Source organism: Mustelus asterias, chromosome 15 (assembly GCF_964213995.1).
Source record: "Mustelus asterias chromosome 15, sMusAst1.hap1.1, whole genome shotgun sequence".
NCBI classification, from domain to species: Eukaryota; Metazoa; Chordata; class Chondrichthyes; order Carcharhiniformes; family Triakidae; genus Mustelus; species Mustelus asterias.
Genome location: NC_135815.1, coordinates 64,137,551 through 64,158,073, shown reverse-complemented (window position 1 = coordinate 64,158,073; position 20,523 = coordinate 64,137,551). Strand labels below are relative to the sequence as shown.

The following is a 20,523-nucleotide window of genomic DNA, read 5'->3' as shown; positions in this document are numbered from 1 at the left end:
ATATTAACAAGACTACTTCCATCGTCTTTTTAGGAGGAGAGTTCCAATGACTCACGACCCTCTGAGAGAAAAAGAATTGCCTCTTAATTTTCAATGGGAACCCCTTATTTTTAAACAATGACCCTAGTTCTAAATTCTCCCAAAAGAGGAAACATCGTCTCCACATCCACGCTGTGAAGAACCCTCAGGATCTTGTATGTTTCAATCAAGTTGCTTCTTACTCTTCTAAATTCCAGCAGATACAAGCCTAGCCTGTCCAACCTTCCCTTGTAAGGCAACTCACCCAATCCAGGTATTAATCTGGCAAACCTTCTGTGAACTTACAATCATAGAAACCCTACAGTACAGAAAGAGGCCATTCGGCCCATCGAGTCTGCACCAACCACAATCCCACCCAGGCCCTACCCCCATATCCCCACATATTTTACCCACTAATCCCTCTAACCTTCGCATCTCAGGACACTAAGGGGCAATTTAAGCATGGCCAATCAACCTAACCCGCACATCTTTGGAATGTGGGAGGAAACCGGAGCAGCCGGAGGAAACCCACGCAGACACGAGGAGAATGTGCAAACTCCACACAGACAGTGACCCAAGCCGGGAATCGAACCCAGGTCCCTGGAGCTGTGAAGCAGCAGTGCTAACCACTGTGCTACCGTGCCGCCCAACTGTTTGCAATGTATTTACATCCTTCATTAAATAAGATGTCCAGCTGTGCACAATACAGTGCTCCAGATGTGGTCTCATTCATGCTCTGTATACTATAGCATTAACTCCCTACTTTTGTATTCAATGCCCCTCACAACAAGTCATAGGATCATACAGCACAGAAGAGGCCCTTCACCCCATTGAATATGCACTGACAGGCAAGAAACACCTGACCTCCCACCTAATCCCATTTACCAGCACTTGGCCCATAGTCCTGAATGTTATGACCTGCCAAGTGCTCATCTGGATACTTTTTAAAGGATGTGAGCCAATTTGCCTCTACCACCCTCCCAAGCAGTGGTTGCAAACTGTCACCACCCTCTGGGTAAAAATGTTTCTCCTTACATCTCCCTTAAACCCTTGCCTCACCTCCCCTCACCTCGAACCAATGTCCCTTCGTAATTGACCCTTCAACTAAGGGGAGCAGTGCCTTATTCATTCTGACCATGTATCTCATAATCTTGTACACCTTGATCACTCAGTTTTCTTTGCTTCAACAAAAATGTTCCATCCCAGGCAACATCCTAGTGAATCTTCTCTGCACACCTTCCAGTGCAATCACATCCTTCCTATAATGTAGGGACCAGAACTGCACACAGTGCTCCAGCTGTGGCATTACCAAAGTTCTATACAATTCCAAAATGACTTCCATGCTTTTGTAATCTATGCCTTGACTGATTTTTGCCACCCTACTAACATGCTTCTGCCTTCAGAGATTATTTGAAAAACACGCCGAGATCCCTTTGTTCCACAGAACTTTCTAGTGTCATGCCGTTCATTGAATACTACCTTGTCCAATTACTTCTTTCAAAGTTTATCACATATCATAGAATCATAGAAACCCTACAGTGCAGAAGGAGGCCATTCGGCCCATCGAGTCTGCACCGACCACAATCCCACCCAGGCCCTACCCCCACATATTTACCACTAATCCCTCTAACCTACCTCTAACCTAATTTACCTCTAATCCCTCTAACCTACATATGATAACATTCAATTAGCTTTCCTAATTAAATGTAGGAGTCATGTGGAAGAAATTTTGCAGATGATACAAAAATTGAATATATGTTTGATAGTAAGGAAGAAAGTTGTTGAGTGCAGGAAGATATCAATGGAAAGTCAAATGGCCAGAAAAGTGGCAAAGGTATTCAGGAGGAGGTCGAGATGGATCATCAACTTGGCATTTCTGACTGAAGGTGGTTCCAAAGCCTTGTTTTTTGTAATGGTGCACTGGGCTCCCTGGTCATTGGAGAAAGGGATATTTGTGGAGCCTCCTCCTCTAGTTAGTTGTTTAATTGTCCACCACCATTCACAATTGCATGTGGGAAGACTGCAAAACTTAGATCTGATTTGTTCGTTGTGGGATTGCTTAGCTCTGTCGATTGCATGTTGCTTATGCTGTTTGGTATGCAAGTAATCCTGTGTTGTAGTTTCACCAGGTTGATGCCTCATTTTTAGGTATGGCTGGTGCTGCCCTTGGCATATCCTCACCTGCACTGTTCATTGAATAAGGGTTGATCCCCAGTTTGATGGAAATGTAGACTGGAGGAAATGCTGGACCATGATGTTTCAGATTATGGTTGTATACAATTCTGCTGCTGCTGATGGTAACCCACAGTGCCTCACGGATGTCCAGGTTGGAGTTGCAAGATCTGTTCAAATCCCGTTTAATGCAATGGTCGTGTCATACACAAGATGGAGGGTACCCTCAATTTGAAATCAGGACTTTGTTTCCACAAGAACTGTGTGTTGGTCACTCCAACCAATACTGTGATAGACACATGCTTCTGCAACAGGTAGATTGGTGAGGTGAGGTCAGGTAGGTTTCTCCCTCTTGTTGGCTCCCTCAACAACTGCAGAAAACCTAATCCAGCAGGATTAGGTTTTCCTAAAATCCTAAAAATTCCTAAATCCTAAAAATCCTCTAGGATTTTTTTCAGCTCGGTCAGTCGTAGTGTTACTGAGCCACTCTTGGTGATGGACGTTAATATCTCAGTAAGTTCTAGGAATATCTGAACTTAAACTCTAATCCTGCTCATTTGAAACTTTAACCATGTAGGCAACAGGAGACAGTTTGGTAAGGTAACTCAGGAAATCTTTATTAAGTTGTAGATTAATACCGATTAAAGATAGGGCAGGACTTGACTAGCATGCTATGGCTCTAGCTTTCCAGTTCAACCTTGGGCAGAGGCTGACACTTGACACGATTTTACCGGCTCACTGTGCTGGTCGATTGGTGTGGTGAGCTAGTAAGATTGAGTGAGAGGCTAAAAATCCAGTTCATGCTTGGATTTTCGCCTTACCCTATCTTACTGGATCTGTTTTGCCAGCGAAATTGGCTTCACACCCAGAAAAGGTGCAAAGCCGATTTAAATATCAATGACGTGAAAAACATGTCATGAGTGAGTCCCAGACACTATTGTCTGGGCTCACTTACCACTCGCTGGTCGAGCTTCACACTGGCAAGAATCACAGCTGGTCTCCACCAGGGGAGACCAGATGTGATGGCCTTGCCGAGGGGATCGGTTGCCACTGATGCCCCCTGGGTGGTCCAGGGCATGGCTGGACAGGGTCCTAGGGGGGATTGCCAGCCAGGCAGTGCTCACTCGGCATCCTGGCTGTGCCCAACCAGCATCCCAGCACTGCCCATTGGGCACCATATCTGTGCTGGGGCAGTGCCAAGGGAGTGGGGCCTGAGGGGGGTTGGGCAATGACAGTTGGACCGGGGGGGTGCTCCACAGAGGGGTTGAGAGTGCCTGCAAGGGGCGGTGAGCTCTGCAGATGGGGGTGATCGGTGAGGGGGAGCTCTGCAGATGGTGGGGGGGGGGGGGGGGCTAGTGCTCGGCGGTGGGGAGCTCTGAAGATGAGGGGGGTGATTGGCAATGGGTGGGGGAGGTCTGCAAGGGTGGTGATTGGCCAGGGAGGAGCACTCTGCAGAATGGGTGGTGATCGGCAGGGGTAGGGAACTCTGTAAATGGGTTCGGGGTGGGGGGGGAGCTGGGTGGTGGTGATTGCCAGGGATGGGGGAGGGAACTCTGCAGACAGGGATGAACATTGGGGTAACAACACGGAATGATCGGCAGTGGGGGGAGGGACAGGCACAGGGAGTGTAAAATTTCACTGGCGATGTTAGAATGCCCTTAAGTGGCTATTAATTAGCCAGTTGAAGGAATTTCACATTGGGTGAAGCTGGAATCAGATGTAACAGTATTACAATTAAATAAAGGTAACTACAAGGACATGAGGGAGGAGCTAGCCAGAATTGATTGGAAAGGGAGCCTAGCAGAGAAGACAGTGAAACAGCAATGGCAGGAGTTTTTGAGAGTTATTCGGGAGGCACAACAGAAATTCATTCCAAGGAGGAGGAAGCATGCTAAGGGGAGGACGAGCATCCATGGCTGACGAGGGAAGTCAAGGACGGCATAAAAGTAAAAAGAAAAGCATACAAAGTGGCAAGGATTAGTGGGATGCCAGAGGATTGGGAAGCCTTTAAAAGTGAGCAGAGGCAACTAAAAAAGCAATAAGGGGGGAGAAGATGAAATATCAGTGTAAGTTAGCTGGGAATATAAAAGAAGACAGAGTTTTTTTCAATATATAAAAGGTAAGAAAGAGCAAAAATAGCCAATGGACACTGGAAAATGAAGCTGGAGAAGTAATAATAGGAAACAAAGCAATGGTGGATGAACTGAATAGTTACTCTGCATCCGTCTTCACGGTGGAAGACACCAGTGGATACCAGAGCTCCAGGAGAGTAAGGGGGCACAAGTGAGTGTAGTGGCCATCACTAAGGAGAAGGTTCTGGGGAAATTGAAAGGCCTGAAGGTGGATAAATGATCTGGACCGGATGGACTACACCGCAGGGTTCTAAAAGAGATAGCTGAGGAAATTGTGGAGACATTGGTGGTGATCTTTCAGGAATCACTGGAGGCAGGGAGGGTACCAGAGGACTGGAAAGTAGCTAATGTAACACTGTTGTTTAAGAAGGGAGGGAGGCAGCAGATGGGAAATTATAGGCCGGTTCGCCTGACTTCGGTCATTGGCAAGCATTTGGAGTCCATTATTAAAGATGAGATCGCAGAGTACTTGGAAGTGCATGATAAAGTAGGACTGAGTCAGCAAGGGGAGGTCAGGTCTGACAAATCTGTTGGAGTTCTTTGAGGAAGTAACAAGGAAGTTAGATAAAGGGGAACCAGTGGACGTGATTTATGTAGATTTCCAGAATGCCTTTGACAAGGTGCCGCATAGGAGACTGTTAAATAGGCTAAGTGCCCATGGTGTTGAGGGTAAGATCCTGGCATGGATAGAGGATTGGCTGACTGGCAGAAGGCAGAGAGTGGGGATAAATGGGTCTTTTTCAGGATGGCAGCCGGTGGCCAGTGGTGTACCTCAGGGGTCAGTGCTGGGACCACAACTTTTCACAATATACATTAACAATTTGGAGGAAGGAACTGAAGGCACTGTTGCGAAGTTTACAGATGATACAAAGATATGTAGAGGGACAGGTAGTATTGAGGAAGCAGGGGGGCTGTAGAAGGACTTGGACAGGTTAGGAGAGTAGGCAAAACAGTGGCAGATGGATTACAATGTGGAAAAGTGTGAGGTTATGCACTTTGGAAGGAGGAATGGGGGCATAGACTATTTTCTAAATGGGAAAATGCTTAGGAAATCAGATGCACAAAGGGACTTGTTCAAGATTCTCTTAAGATTAACGTGCAGGTTCAGTTGGCAGTTAGAAAGGCAAATGCAATGGTAACATTCATGTCGAGAGGGCTAGAATACAAGAGCAGGGATGTACTTCTGAGGCTGTGTAAGGCTCTGGTCAGACCCCATTTGGAGTATTGTGAGCAGTTTTAGAACATAGAACAGTACAGCACAGAACAGGCCCTTCGGCCCACGATGTTGTGCCGAGCTTTATCTGAAACCAAGATCAAGCTATCCCACTCCCTATCATCCTGGTGTGCTCCATGTGCCTATCCAATAACCGCTTAAATGTTCCTAAAGTGTCTGACTCCACTATCACTGCAGGCAGTCCATTCCACATCCCAACCACTCTCTGCGTAAAGAACCTACCTCTGATATCCTTCCTATATCTCCCACCATGAACCCTATAGTTATGCCCCCTTGTAATAGCTCCATCCACCCGAGGAAATAGTCTTTGAATGTTCACTCTATCTATCCCCTTCATCATTTTATCAACCTCTATTAAGTCTCCCCTCAGCCTCCTCCGCTCCAGAGAGAAGAGCCCTAGCTCCCTCAACCTTTCCTCATAAGACCTACCCTCCAAACCAGGCAGCATCCTGGTAAATCTCCTCTGCACTTTTTCCAGCGCTTCCACATCCTTCTTATAATGAGGTGACCAGAACTGCACACAATTTTGGGCCCCATATCGAAGGAAGAATGTGCTGGTCTTGGAAAGGGTCCAGAGGAGGTTCACAAGAATGATCCCTGGAATGAAGAGCTTGTCGTATGAGGAACGGTTGAGGTCTCTGGGTCTGTACTCGTTGGAGTTTAGAAGGATGAGGGGGGATCTTATTGAAATTTACAGGATACTGTGAGGTCTGGATAGAGTGGACATGGAGAGGATGTTTCCATGAGGAGGAAAAACTAGAACCAGAGGGCACAACCTCAGCCTAAAGGGACGATCCTTTAAAACAGAGACGAGGAGGAATTTCTTCAGCCAGAGAGTGGTGAATCTGTGGAACTCCTTGCCGCAGAAGGCTGTGGAGGCCAAGGTCATTGAGTATCTTTAAGACAGAGATAGATAGGTGGTTCTTCATTAATAAGGGGATCAGGGGTTATGGAGAAAAGGCAGGAGAATGTGGATGAGAAAAATATCAGCCATGATTGAATGGCGGAGCAGACTCGATGCCGAGTGGCCTAATTCTGCTCCTATGTCTTATGGTTTCATGGATGCAAATCCTGAACCTTCCCACAACCCGAACCATCTCGCAGAATTGCCCTCCATGCCCTTTGGCATGGAGGGGTTTCCTGTATGGGGTGCCTTTCACTTCCTTGCCCTCACCTGTTGACCGGATGCTTCTTGCCGTCTTTGGCGGAGTCCCCAGTGAAGGTCCCCCTACAAAGGAGTCCTCCGCCTTAACATCAGGGACCTGGGATGGAGGGGGCTACATGCAGTAACCCCATACAACCATCTGTTACATCGGTTCATGGACTCCCAAGATGCCTGGCTTATTTAGAGCAAGGAACAATACAGGACAGGAATAGGCCTTTTGGCCCACCAAGGCTGCACCGATCTGCAATTTCTATCTCCCCTAAAATTACCACCTCTTACCTTATACAGCTGTAATGAGTACAGACAAGAATTAGGGAGCATAAGATGGGAACAGAAACTGTCAGGGAAAGGCACAAATGAAAAGCGGAGCTTGTTCAAGGAACAAATACTGCATGTCCTTGATAGGTATGTCCCTGTCAGGCAGGGAGGAAATGGCCGAGTGAGGGAACCATGGTTCACAAAAGAGGTTGAATGTCTTGTCAAGAGGAAAAAGGAAGCGTATGTAAGGATGAGAAAACAAGGTTCAGTTGGGTCGCTTGAGGGTTACAAGGTAGCAAGGAATGAGCTAAAAAAAGGGCTTAGGAGAGCTAGGAGGGGCATGAGAAGTCCTTGGCGGGTTGGATCAAGGAAAACCCCAAGGCCTTTTACTCTTATGTGAGAAATAAAAGAATGACCAGGGTGAGGTTAGGTCCGGTCAAGGACAGTAGTGGGAACTTGTGCATGGAGTCAGAAGAGATAGGAGAGGTGATGAATGAATACTTTTCTTCAGTGTTCACCAAGGAGAGGGGCCATGTTTTTGAGGATGAGAGTGTGATACAGAGTGACAGGCTGGAGGAGGTAGATGTTCTGAGGGAAGATGTATTAGCAATTTTGAAAAACCTGAGGGTCGATAAGTCCCCTGGGCCAGATGGGATATATCCTAGGATTCTTTGGGAGGCAAGGGATCTTTGGGTCCTCACTGTCCACGGGGATGGTGCCAGAGGACTGGAGAGTGGCGAATGTTGTTCCTCTGTTGGAGAAAGGAAATAGGAATGACCCTATCAATTATAGGCCGGTTAGTCTTACTTCGGTGGTCGGTAAGTTAATGGAAAAGGTCCTGAGGGATAGGATTTATGACCATTTGGAAAGATGCAGCTTAATCCGGGATACTCAACACGGATTCGTGAAGGGGAAGTCTTGCCTCACAAATTTGATTGAATTGTTTGAGGAGGTAACTAAGTGTGTCGATGAAAGTAGAGCAGTTGATGTCGTATACATGGATTTTAGTAAGGCGTTTGATAAGGTTCCCCATGGTTGGCTTATGAAGAAAGTAAGGAGGTGTGGGATAGAGGGAAATTTGGCCGATTGGATAAGTAACTGGCTATCTCATAGAAGACAGAGGGTGGTGGTGGATGGAAAATTTTCAGACTGTAGATCAGTTACCCTCAGTGGTGTACCAAAGGGATCAGTGCTGGGTCCTCTGCTATTTGTGATTTTTATCAATGACTTGGAGGAGGGGACTGTAGGGTGGGTCAGTAAATTTGCGGATGACACCAAGATTGGTGGAGTAGTGGATGAGGTGGAGGGCTGTTGTAGGCTGCAAAGAGACATTGATAGGATGCAGAGCTGGACCGAAAAATGGCAGATGGAGTTTAACCCTGATAAGTGCGAGGTGATTCATTTTGGTAGGACAAATTTAAATGCGGCATTCAGAGTCAACGGCAGGGTTCTGAGGAATGTGGAGGAACAGAGAGATCTTGGGGTTCATATCTACAGATCTCTGAAGGTTGCCAATCAAGTGGATAGAGCCGTGAAGAAGGCCTATAGTGTGTTAGCGTTTATTAACAGGGGGTTTGAGTTTAAGAGCCGTGGGGTTATGCTGCAACTGTACAGGACCTTGGTGAGACTACATTTAGAATATTGTGTGCAGTTCTGGTCACCTCACTATAAGAAGGATGTGGAAGCATTGGAGAGAGTGCAGAGGAGAGTTGCCAGAATGCTGCCTGGTTTGGAGGGTAGGTCTTATGAGGAAAGGTTGAGGGAGCTAGGGCTTTTCTCTTTAGAGCGGAGGAGGATGAGAGGCGACTTAATAGAGGTTTATAAGATGATGAGGGGGATAGATAGAGTGGATGTTCAGAGACTATTTCCTCGGGTGGATGTAGCTGTTACTAGGGGGCATAACTATAAGGTTCATTATGGGAGAAATAGGAGGGATGTCCGAGGTAGGTTCTTTACTCAGAGAGTGGTTGGGGTGTGGAATGGACTGCCTGCTGTGATAGTGGAGTCGGACACTTTAGGAACTTTCAAGCGGTTATTGGATAGGCACATGGAGCATACCAGAATGATAGGGAGTGGGATAGCTTGATCTTGGTTTCGGACTAAGCTCGGCACAACACCGAGGGCCGAAGGGCCTGTACTGTGCTGTACTGTTCTATTTTCTAACATAACTTGCCAACTTTTCCAATGCCCCAGCTGATGAAGGCAAACATGCTGTATAGAAACATAGGAGATAGAAGCAGGTGGAGGCCATTTGGCCCTTTGAGCCTGTTCCGCCGTTCACCACAATCATGGCTGATCATCCAATAACCTAATCCTTCTTTCTCCCTATAACCTTTGATCCCATTCGCCCCAAGTGCTATATCTAGCCGCCTCTTGAATACATTCAATGTTTTAGCATAACTATTTCCTATGGTAATGAATTCCACAGGCTCACCACTCTGGGTGAAGAAATGTCTCCTCATCTCCGTCCTAAATGGTCTCCTACCTCTCTGAGATCTCCCCTCATTCAGCTGAACTCCAGCGAAAACAATCCTAACCTAGTCAATCTCTCCTCGTATATCAGTCCCGCCATCCCCGGAATCACCTTGGTAAATCTTTGCTGCACTCCCTTGAGTGCAAGAACATCCTTCCTCAGAAAAGGAGACCAAAACTGCAAACAATAGAACATAGAACATTACAGCACAGTACAGGCCCTTCGGCCTTCGATGTTGCGCCGACCAGTGGAACCAATCTAAAGCCCCTCTAATCTACACTATTCCAATATCATCCATATGTTTATCCAATAACCATTTGAATGCTCTTAATGTTGACGAGTCCACTACTGCTGCAGGCAGGGCATTCCACGCCCTTACTACTCTCTGAGTAAAGAACCTACCTCTAACATCTGTCCTATATCTCTCACCCCTCAATTTAAAGCTATGTCCCCTCATCACCATCCGAGGAAAAAGGCTCTCACTATCGACCCTATCTAATCCTCTGATCATCTTGTATGCCTCTATTAAGTCACCTCTTAACCTTCTCTCTAACGAAAACAGCCTCAAGCCCCTCAGTCTTTCCTCATACGATTTTCCCACCATACCAGGCAACATCCTGGTAAATCTCCTCTGCACCCTTTCCAACACTTCCACATCTTTCCTATAATACGGCGATCAGAACTGTACGCAATACTCCAAATGTGGCCGCACCAGAGTTCTGTACAGTTGCAGCATGACCTCCTGGCTCCGAAACTCAATCCCTCTACCAATAAAAGCTAACACACCGTATGCCTTCTTAACAACCCTATCAACCTGGGTGCCAACTTTCAGGGATCTATGCACATGGACACCCAGATCCCTCTTCATCCACACTACCAAGTATCTTCCCATTAGCCCAGTACTCTGTATTCCTGTTACTCCTTCCAAAGTGAATCACCTCACACTTTTCCGCATTAAACTCCATTTGCCACCTCTCAGCCCAGCTCTGCAGCTCATCTATGTCCCTCTGTAACCTGCCACTTCCCTCCGCACTGTCTACAACTCCACCGACTTTAGTGTCATCCGTAAATTTACTAATCCATCCTTCCACGCCCTCATCCAGGTCATAAATAAAAATGACAAACAGCAGTGACCCGAAAACAGATCCTTGCGGTACACCACTAGTAACTGAACTCCATGATGAATATTTCCCATCAACCATCACCCTCTGTTCTCTTACAGCTAGCCTTCATCTGGTGACTCACCTGACGAAGGAGCAGTGCTCCAAAAGCTAGAGGCTTGTGCTACCAAATAAACCTGTTGGACTGTAACCTGTTGTTGTGAGACTTCTTACTCTGTTTACCCCAGTCCAACGTCAGCATCTCCACATCATGGCACTCATTTATAACATGCTTTTCATCAGCATCAGACGTCTCAAAACAATTTTCAACCAATGAAGTATTTTTGTAATGTAAGAGACATAGCAGCTAATTTGTGCACTGCAATTTCTCATAAACAGCAATGTGATACTCCCAGATAATCTATCTTTGAGAAATAAATGTTGGTAAGAACACCAGGAATAACTTACTTGCTCTTCTTTGGAATGGTGCCATAGGATCTTTTACATCTGACTGAGGAGGCAGATTGGCTTTGGTTTAGTGCCTCATCTCCAACTGTGCAGCATTCCCTCAGAGAAAATCAATAAGAGACAGATGTTCATTCATCACTGAATTATTCTCAATGAAGTCCACCCCTTTAAATGTACTGATTTGTTTTTTATTCTTATTTTTATTGTGGTGCAGGTAAACATGAAACAATGAGTGAGAAGCTCTTGCAGACCTTTCGAATATTGAGGTAAGGTGAAGCATTCCACAAAGATGACATTTAAATACTTCTTGTCCACATATCTGTGAGAATTCAGAAGTTTGAGAGAGGAGGGAAGCATTAGAGAACAGGAAAGGGATTCTGAGAAAAGAATATTGGCCAACATAAAGGGGAATCCCAAAGTCGTCTTTGGTATGCAAATAGTAAAACGGTTGTAAAAGGAACAACGAACAAAGAAAATTGCAGCACAGGAACAGGCCCTTCGGCCCTCCAACCCTGCACCGACCATGCTGCCCGACTGAACTAAAACCCCCTATGCTTCCGGGCACCATATCCCTCTATTCCCATCTCATTCATGTACTTGTCAAGACGCCCCTTAAAAGTCACTACGGTATCCGCTTCCACTACCTCCCCTGGCAACGAGTTCCAGGCACCCACCACTCTCTGTGTAAAGAATCTACCTTGTACATCTCCTTGCAACTTAAACCTATGCCCCCGAGTAATTGACTCTTCCACCCTGGGAAAAAGGTTCTGACTATCCACTCTGTCCATGCCTCTCATAATCTTGTAGACTTCTTTCAGGTCTCCTCTAATTTGTCAGGGGAGTGGGAAAAGGAGTTGTAGTCCAGAAGTCAGTGAGGGTGGTGAGGTATTGGGGAAGGTATCAGGGTCAAGGGTGGCTACCGGTAGACAGGAAGGTGGGTTGAAATGTGTCTCCTTCAATGCAAGGAGCATCCGGAACAAGGTAGATGAACTTGGGGCGTGGATTGGTACTTGGGACTACGATGTTGTGGCCATTACGGAGACGTGGGTAGAACAAGGACAGGAATGGTTGTTGGACGTTCCGGGGTATAGATGTTTCAGTAAGTGTAGGGAAGCTGGTAAAAGAGGTGGAGGAGTGGCATTGTTAATCAAAGATAATGGGCGGCACGGTAGCACAGTGGTTAGCACTGCTGCTTCACAGCTCCAGGATCCCGGGTTCGATTCCCGGCTCGGGTCACTGTCTGTGTGGAGTTTGCACATTCTCCTCGTGTCTGCATGGGTTTCCTCCGGGTGCTCCGGTTTCCTCCCACAGTCCAAAGATGTGCGGGTTAGGTTGATTGGCCAGGTTAAAAATTGCCCCTTAGAGTCCTGAGATGTGTAGGTTAGAGGGATTAGCGGGTAAATATGTGGGGGTAGGGCCTGGGTGGGATTGTGGTCGGTGCAGACTCGATGGGCCGAATGGCCTCCTTCTGCACTGTAGGGTTTCTATGAGATTCTATGAGTTTAACGGCTGCGGAAAGGCACTTCGAGGGGGATCTGCACACTGAGGTAATATGGGCTGAGGTTAGAAATAGGAAAGGAGCGGTCACGTTGTTAGGAGTTTACTATAGGCCCCCAAGTAGTAATAGAGATGTGGAGGAAGAAATTGCTAAGCAGATTATGGATATGTGTGAGGGTCACAGGGTAGTTGTCATGGGGGACTTTAACTTTCCAAATATTGATTGGAACCTTTGTAGGTCAAATAGTTCAGATGGGGCAGTTTTTGTGCAGTGTGTGCAGGAGGGTTTCCTGACACAATATGTGGATAGGCCGACAAGAGGTGAGGCCACATTGGATTTGGTACTGGGAAATGAACCGGGCCAAGTGTTAGATTTGGTTGTGGGAGAGCACTTTGGAGACAGTGACCACAATTCGGTGTCTTTTGTTATTGCAATGGAGAGGGATAGGGCCGTACGGCAGGGCAAGGTTTACAATTGGGGGAGAGGTAATTATGATGCGATTAGGCAAGAATTAGGGGGCATAAGTTGGGAACAGAAACTGTCAGAGAAAGGAACTGATGAAAAGTGGAACTTTTTCAAGGAACAAATACTGGATGTCCTTGATAGGTATGTCCCTGTCAGGCAGGGAGGAAATGGCCGAGTGAGGGAACCATGGTTCATGAAAGAGGTGGAATGTCTTGTGAAAAGGAAGAGGGAAGCTTATGTAGGTATGAGGAAACAAGGTTCAGATGGCTCGATTGAGGGTTACAAGTTAGCAAGGAATGAGCTGAAAAAGGGGCTTAGGAGAGCCAGGAGGGGACACGAGAAGTCCTTGGCGGGTCGGATCAAGGAAAACCCCAAGGCTTTTTACTCTTATGTGAGGAATAAAAGAATGACCAGGGTGAGGTTAGGGCCGGTCAAGGACAGTAGTGGGAACTTGTGTATGGAGTCAGTAGAGATAGGCGAGGTGATGAATGAATACTTTTCTTCAGTGTTCACCAAGGAGAGGGGCCATGTTTTTGAGGAAGAGAAGGTGTTACAGGCTAATAGGCTGGAGGAAATAGATGTTTGGAGGGAGGATGTCCTGGCAGTTTTGAATAAACTGAAGGTCGATAAGTCCCCTGGGCCTGGTGAAATGTATCCTAGGATTCTTTGGGAGGCAAGGGATGAGATTGCAGAGCCTTTGGCTTTGATCTTTGGGTCCTCACTGTCCACGGGGATGGTGCCAGTGGACTGGAGAATGGCGAATGTTGTTCCTCTGTTTAAGAAAGGGAATAGAAATGACCCTGGTAATTATAGACCGGTTAGTCTTACTTCGGTGGTTGGTAAATTGATGGAAAAGGTCCTGAGGGATGGGATTTACGACCATTTAGAAAGATGCGGATTAATCCGGGATAGTCAGCACGGATTCATGAAGGGCAAATCGTGCCTCACAAATTTGATAGAATTTTTTGAGGAGGTAACTAATTTTTTTGATGAAGATAGGGCAGTTGATGTCATATACATGGATTTTAGTAAGGCGTTTGATAAGGTCCCCCATGGTCGGCTTATGATGAAAGTGAGGAGGTGTGGGATAGAGGGAAAGTTGGCCGATTGGATAAGTAACTGGCTGTCTGATCGAAGACAGAGGGTGGTGGTGGATGGAAAATTTTCGGATTGGAGGCAGGTTGCGAGCGGAGTGCCACAGGGATCAGTGCTTGGTCCTCTGCTCTTTGTGATTTTTATTAATGACTTAGAGGAGGGGGCTGAAGGGTGGATCAGTAAATTTGCTGATGACACCAAGATTGGTGGAGTAGTGGATGAGGTGGAGGGCTGTTGTAGGCTGCAAAGAGACATAGATAGGATGCAAAGCTGGGCTGAAAAATGGCAAATGGAGTTTAACCCTGATAAATGTGAGGTGATTCAATTTGGTAGGACTAATTTAAATGTGGATTACAGGGTCAAAGGTAGGGTTCTGAAGACTGTGGAGGAACAGAGAGATCTTGGGGTCCATATCCACAGACCTCTAAAGGTTGCCACTCAAGTGGATAGAGCTGTGAAGAAGGCCTATAGTGTGTTAGCTTTTATTAACAGGGGGTTGGAGTTTAAGAGCCGTGGGGTTATGCTGCAACTGTACAGGACCTTGGTGAGACCACATTTGGAATATTGTGTGCAGTTCTGGTCACCTCACTATAAGAAGGATGTGGAAGTGCTGGAAAGAGTGCAAAGGAGATTTACCAGGATGCTGCCTGGTTTGGAGGGTAGGTGTTATGAGGAAAGGTTGAAGGAGGTAGGGCTGTTCTCTCTTGAGCGGAGGAGGCTGAGGGGAGACTTAATAGAGGTTTATAAAATGATGAAGGGGATAGATAGAGTGAACGTTCAAAGACTATTTCCTCGGGTGGATGGAGCTATTACAAGGGGACATAACTATAGGGTTCGTGGTGGGAGATATAGGAAGGATATCAGAGGTAGGTTCTTTACGCAGAGAGTGGTTGGGGTGTGGAATGGACTGCCTGCAGTGATAGTGGAGTCAGACACTTTAGGAACATTTAAGCGGTTATTGGATAGGCACATGGAGCACACCAGGATGATAGGGAGTGGGATAGCTTGATCTTGGTTTCAGATAAAGCTCGGCACAACATCGTGGGCCGAAGGGCCTGTTCTGTGCTGTCCTGTTCTATGTTCTATGTTCTATGTCCCCTCAACCTCCGTCGCTCCAGTGAGAACAAACCAAGTTTCTCCAACCTCTCCTCATAGCTAATGCCCTCCATACCAGGCAACATCCTGGTAAATCTTTTCTGTACCCTCTCCAAAGCCTCCAGATTCTTCTGGTAGTGTGCCGACCAGAATTGAACACTATATTCCAAGTGCGGCCTCAATAAGCGTCAACATGACTTGCCAATTTTAAAACTCAATACCCCGGCCGATGAAGCAAGCATGCCGTATCCCTTCTTGACTACCTTCTCCACCTGCATTGCCATTTTCAGTGACCTATGTACCTGTACACCCAGATCCCTTTGCCTATCAATACTGCTAAGGGTTCTGCCATTTACTGTATGAGAAGAGTAAGGCTGATTAGGATCCTAAAAGGGAATTTACATATGGAGGCTGGGGACATGGCTGAGGTATTAAATTATATAAAAGGGACAGTAGCAACATGGCTGAATAATAGGAAGCAGAGAGTAATAGTCAATGGATATCTTTCAGGCTGGATGAAGGTTTGTAGTGCTGCTTTCGAGGGATTGGTATTGAGACCCTTGCTTTTCCTGACATGTATGTTAATGATCTCAAAGTTTATGGATGACAGAAAACTTGGAAGTACTGTAAACTGTGAAGACGCCAATGTCAAACTTCAAAAAGATATAGACAAGTTGGTGGAGTCGACAGAAGTGACAATGAAGTTCAATGTGAAGATGCATTTTGGTGGGAAGAACATGGAGAGTCAATATAAAATAAAGGGTAAAATTCCTAAAGGGATGCAGGAGCAGAGGGACCTGGGTGTAAATGTGCATTGTTCATTGACGGTGGCAGGACAACTGGAGAAAACAGTTAATAAAACAAATGGTATTTTGTGCTTTATTAATAGGGGTATTGAGTACAAGAGCAAGGAGATTATGTTGAACTTGTACAAAACACTAGTTAGACATCAGCTGGAATATTGTGTACAGCTCTGGGCACCATACTATAGGAAGGATGTGAACTCATTGGAGAGATGCAGAAGAGGTTAACAAGAATGGTTCCAAGAATGAGAAACTTAAGTTATGAAGATACAGGCCGGTTAGCTTAACGTCTGTAGTTGGGAAAATGCTGGAATCCATCATTAAAGAAGAAATAGCAGACCATCTGGATAAAAATGGTTCGATGAAGCAGACGCAGCATGGATTCATGAGAGGAAAGTCGTGTTTGATGAACTTACTGGATTTTTATGAAGATGTGGATGCAAAGCTGGGCTGAAAAATGGCAAATGGAGTTTAACCCTGAGAAATGTGAGGTGATTCATTTTGGTAGGACAAATTTAAATGTGGATTACAGGGTCAAAGGTAGGGTTCTGAAGACTGTGGAGGAACAGAGAGATCTTGGGGTCCATATCCACAGATCTCTAAAGGTTGCCACTCAAGTGGATAGAGCTGTGAAGAAGGCCTATAGTGTGTTAGCTTTTATTAACAGGGGGTTGGAGTTTAAGAGCCGTGGGGTTATGCTGCAACTGTACAGGACCTTGGTGAGACCACATTTGGAATATTGTATGCAGTTCTGGTCACCTCACTATAAGAAGGATGTGGAAGCGCTGGAAAGAGTGCAGAGGAGATTTACCAGGATGCTGCCTGGTTTGGAGGGTAGGTCTTATGAGGAAAGGTTGAGGGAGCTAGGGCTGTTCTCTCTGGAGCGGAGGAGGCTGAGGGGAGACTTAATAGAGGTTTATAAAATGATGAAGGGGATAGATAGAGTGAACGTTCAAAGACTATTTCCTCAGGTGGATGGAGCTATTACAAGGGGGCATAACTATAGGGTTCGTGGTGGGAGATACAGGAAGGATATCAGAGGTAGGTTCTTTACGCAGAGAGTGGTTGGGGTGTGGAATGGACTGCCTGCAGTGATAGTGGAGTCAGACACTTTAGGAACATTTAAGCGGTTATTGGATAGGCACATGGAGTACACCAGGATGATAGGGAGTGGGATAGCTTGATCTTGGTTTCAGATAAAGCTCGGCACAACATCATGGGCCGAAGGGCCTGTTCTGTGCTGTACTGTTCTATGTTCTATGTGACTAGTGCGGTTGACGGAGGGGGACCGGTGGATGTGGTGTTGTTGGATTTCCAAAAGGCATTCGATAAGGTGCCTCACAAAAGTTTGCTGCAGAAGATTGGGGCACACGGAGTTGGGGGTAGGGTGTTAGCGTGGATTGGGGATTGGCTATCCAACAGGAAGCAGAGAGTTGGAATAAATGGGTGCTTTTCTGGTTGGCAGATGGTGACTAGTGGCGTGCCGCAGGGATCGGTACTGGTGCCTCAACTGTTTACTATTTACATAGATGATCTGGAGGAGGGGACTGAGTGTAGGATAACAAAGTTTGCTGACGACACGAAGATAAGTGGGAAAGTGAATTGTGTGGAGGAAGCGGAAGGTCTGCAGAGAGATTTGAATAGGCTGAGTGAGTGGGCGAGGATCTGGCAGATGGAGTATAACGTTGGCAAATGCGAGGTTATTCACTTTGGAAGAAATAATAGCAAATTGGATTATTATTTAAATGGAAAAAAATTACAACATGCTACTGTGCAAAGGGACCTGGGGGTCCTTGTGCATGAATCGCAAAAACTCAGTCTGCAAGTACAACAGGTGATCAAGAAGGCAAATGGGATGTTGGCATTTATCGCGAGGGGGATGGAATATAAAAGCAGAGAAGTCTTGCTGCATCTGTACAAGGCATTGGTGAGGCCGCAGCTGGAATACTGTGTGCAGTTTTGGTCCCCTTACTTGCAAAAGGATATATTGGCCTTGGAGGGAGTGCAGAGAAGGTTCACCAGGTTGATACCGGAGATGAGGGGTGTAGATTATGAGGAGAGATTGAGCAGATTAGGTTTGTACTCGTTGGAGTTTAGAAGACTGAGGGGTGATCTTATTGAGGCATATAAGAAAATGAAGGGGTCGGATAGGGTAGACCATCACTCCCGCTGTGTTCATCAACTACTCCCTGCCTGCTCTTCCTCTTAATCTTACTGGCCTTAATCTGTAGCTCTCCTTCAGTTATTTCTCCTGCTGATCTACTGCTCTTGTTCCCAGCCCCCTGCCATACGAGTTTAAACCCCCCTGAGTGACTCAAGCAAATACCTTGCCTCTGAGCTGTCTGTTGGCGCTTGAAGGTGGTAGACAAAGGGCAGAGGCATGATGGCAGCTTCCAGGAAAGTGAACATTCACCAAATGAAATTCTTGGTGTGCTCTCACGCAGCTGGATGTTAACAGTGTAGTAGGAACCCTTGTGTTTATGATATTGCTCCCAATTAATATGCCTGGTCACAGAGCACATTTGAGCAGGTGATGGTACCGTACACCATTGGAAGCCCACGAACATGGTGAAGCCACTTCCCCCCCATCCTGGTTATCCTTCCTCAGGGAGAAGAGGATGAAACCCTCTCTCCTTCCGTGGATGGTGAATTGAGACATGTTGCTAATATTGTCAGCTCCTGCTTGGAAGAAATTGGTTTGTTGCGAAGTTGAGTTTGTGAAGTTGGAATTTGATGTGGTAAAATGTAGAGTGTAAAAATGCGAGAGGGAAAAAAACATTGCATGGTTCCTTTAAAAGTTGGTGTTTAGTTTCAGTGCTTGGAGTTTAAAATGGAAAGTATGCACACAGTCCCAGACTGAAACATTTGTATCAAACACCAGGCAGCAGGGTTGCCTTGGTAACAGGAATCAGGCAATTAAATGTTTTTGAATTCAGCCTATCAATTTAAAGCAGACACTCATTGTTCCACAGAAGCAGGCTGAGGGTAAGGGAGCTTGTTTGTGCATTATATTTATTTAAATCGGAGGTTTTTTTTCAAAACACGAAGTAGGCCCAGCAGCAGCCTGGGAAGGTTTTGGAGGGTTTAAAAGTAGGCCGCACCTTTGAGCGGGCAGCGTCGTTAGCGGGCAGCAGGGGGCAGAGTGAGAGCTGAAGGGCTTTGGCTCAAAACGGGCTTCGGCGAGAACAGGCAGAGGCGAGGGTAGGTTTTTTTTTCTTTTTCAGAAAGTTTATTCCTGTATTTCCCCAGAGCAAAAAAAAATGCCAGGCAGGATGTTGGAATGCTCCTCTTGCAGGATGTGGGAGATCAGGGAGACCTCCGGTATCCCTGACGACAGCACCTGCAAAAGATGCATTCAGCTGCAGCTGCTAGCAAAGCGTGTTAGGGAACTGGAGAAGGAGCTTGATGACCTCCATCTAATTCGGGAGAATGAGAAGTATATAGACAGTAGCTTTAGGGAGATAGTTACACCTAAGCAGCAGAGCACAGGAAATTGGGTTACTGTAAGGAGAGGAAATGGCAGTGTGAAAGGACAGGCAGAGCAGGGTTCCCCTGTGGCCATACCCCTCCACAACAGGTATACTGAATTGGATACTGTTGTGGGAGATGCTTTACCTGGGACAAGCTGCGACAGCCGGAACTCATACTGAGTCTAGTTCTACAGCGCAAAAGGGTGGGATGAAGAAGAGGAGAGCAGTAGTGATAGGGGACTCAATGGTCAGAGATACGGACAGGAGGTTCTGTGGTCGGGACAGAGACTCCCGCACGGTTTGTTGCCTCCCAGGTGCCAAGGTCAGCGATGTCTCTGATCGCGTGCACAGCGTTCTAAAGTGGGAAGGTGATCAGCCAGATGTTGTGGTACATGTCGGTACCAATGACGTGGGAAGGAAGAGTGAGGAGGTCCTAAAGAGTGAGTACAAAGAGCTTGGAAGGAAGTTAAAAAGCAGGACCCCAAGGGTAGTAATCTCAGGATTGCTACCTGAGCCACATGCCAGTGAGGGCAGGAGCAGATGCTTGGGCGGATGAACACGTGGCTGAGGAACTGGTGCAGGGGACAGGGTTTCCAATTCTTGGATCATTGGGACCTCTTCTGGGGCAGGTGGGACCTGTACAAGAGAGACAGGTTACACCTAAACTACAAGGGGACCAATATACTTGCAGGGAGATTTGCTAGTGTTATTGGGGAGTGTTTAAACTAGATTTGCAGGGGGATGGGAACCAGAGTGCCAGAGCAGATAGTGGAGCAGAGGTTAAAAGACAGGTTAGTTCAAGCAAAATCACAAATGGAAGGGTAGAGTGTGGTGGAAATAATCTTTTGAGGTGTGTCTATTTCAATGCCAGGAGTATTGTGGGGAAGGCAGATGAGCTGAAGGCGTGGATAGACACATGGAAATATGACATTATAGCCATTAGTGAAACTTGGCTACAGGAGGGGCAGGACTGGCAGCTCAATGTTCCAGAGTTCCAATGTTTCAGGCAGGATAGAGGCAGAGGGATAAAAGGTGGGGGGGGTGGCATTGTTGGTCAGGGAAAATGTTACAGCGGTA

General features: G+C 46.5%; 1 protein-coding gene across 1 annotated transcript in view; it reads left to right on the top strand.

Moving 5' to 3' along the window:
* sytl3 (synaptotagmin-like 3) overlaps positions 1 to 20,523 on the top strand; it is a 140,409-nt gene that overhangs the window by 100,536 nt on the left and 19,350 nt on the right. Inside the window, exons 4-5 of the mRNA XM_078230477.1 lie at positions 11,235 to 11,286; positions 15,784 to 15,883. Coding sequence (XP_078086603.1) covers positions 11,235 to 11,286; positions 15,784 to 15,883 — 152 coding nt within the window. The remainder of the gene's footprint in view (positions 1 to 11,234; positions 11,287 to 15,783; positions 15,884 to 20,523) is intronic.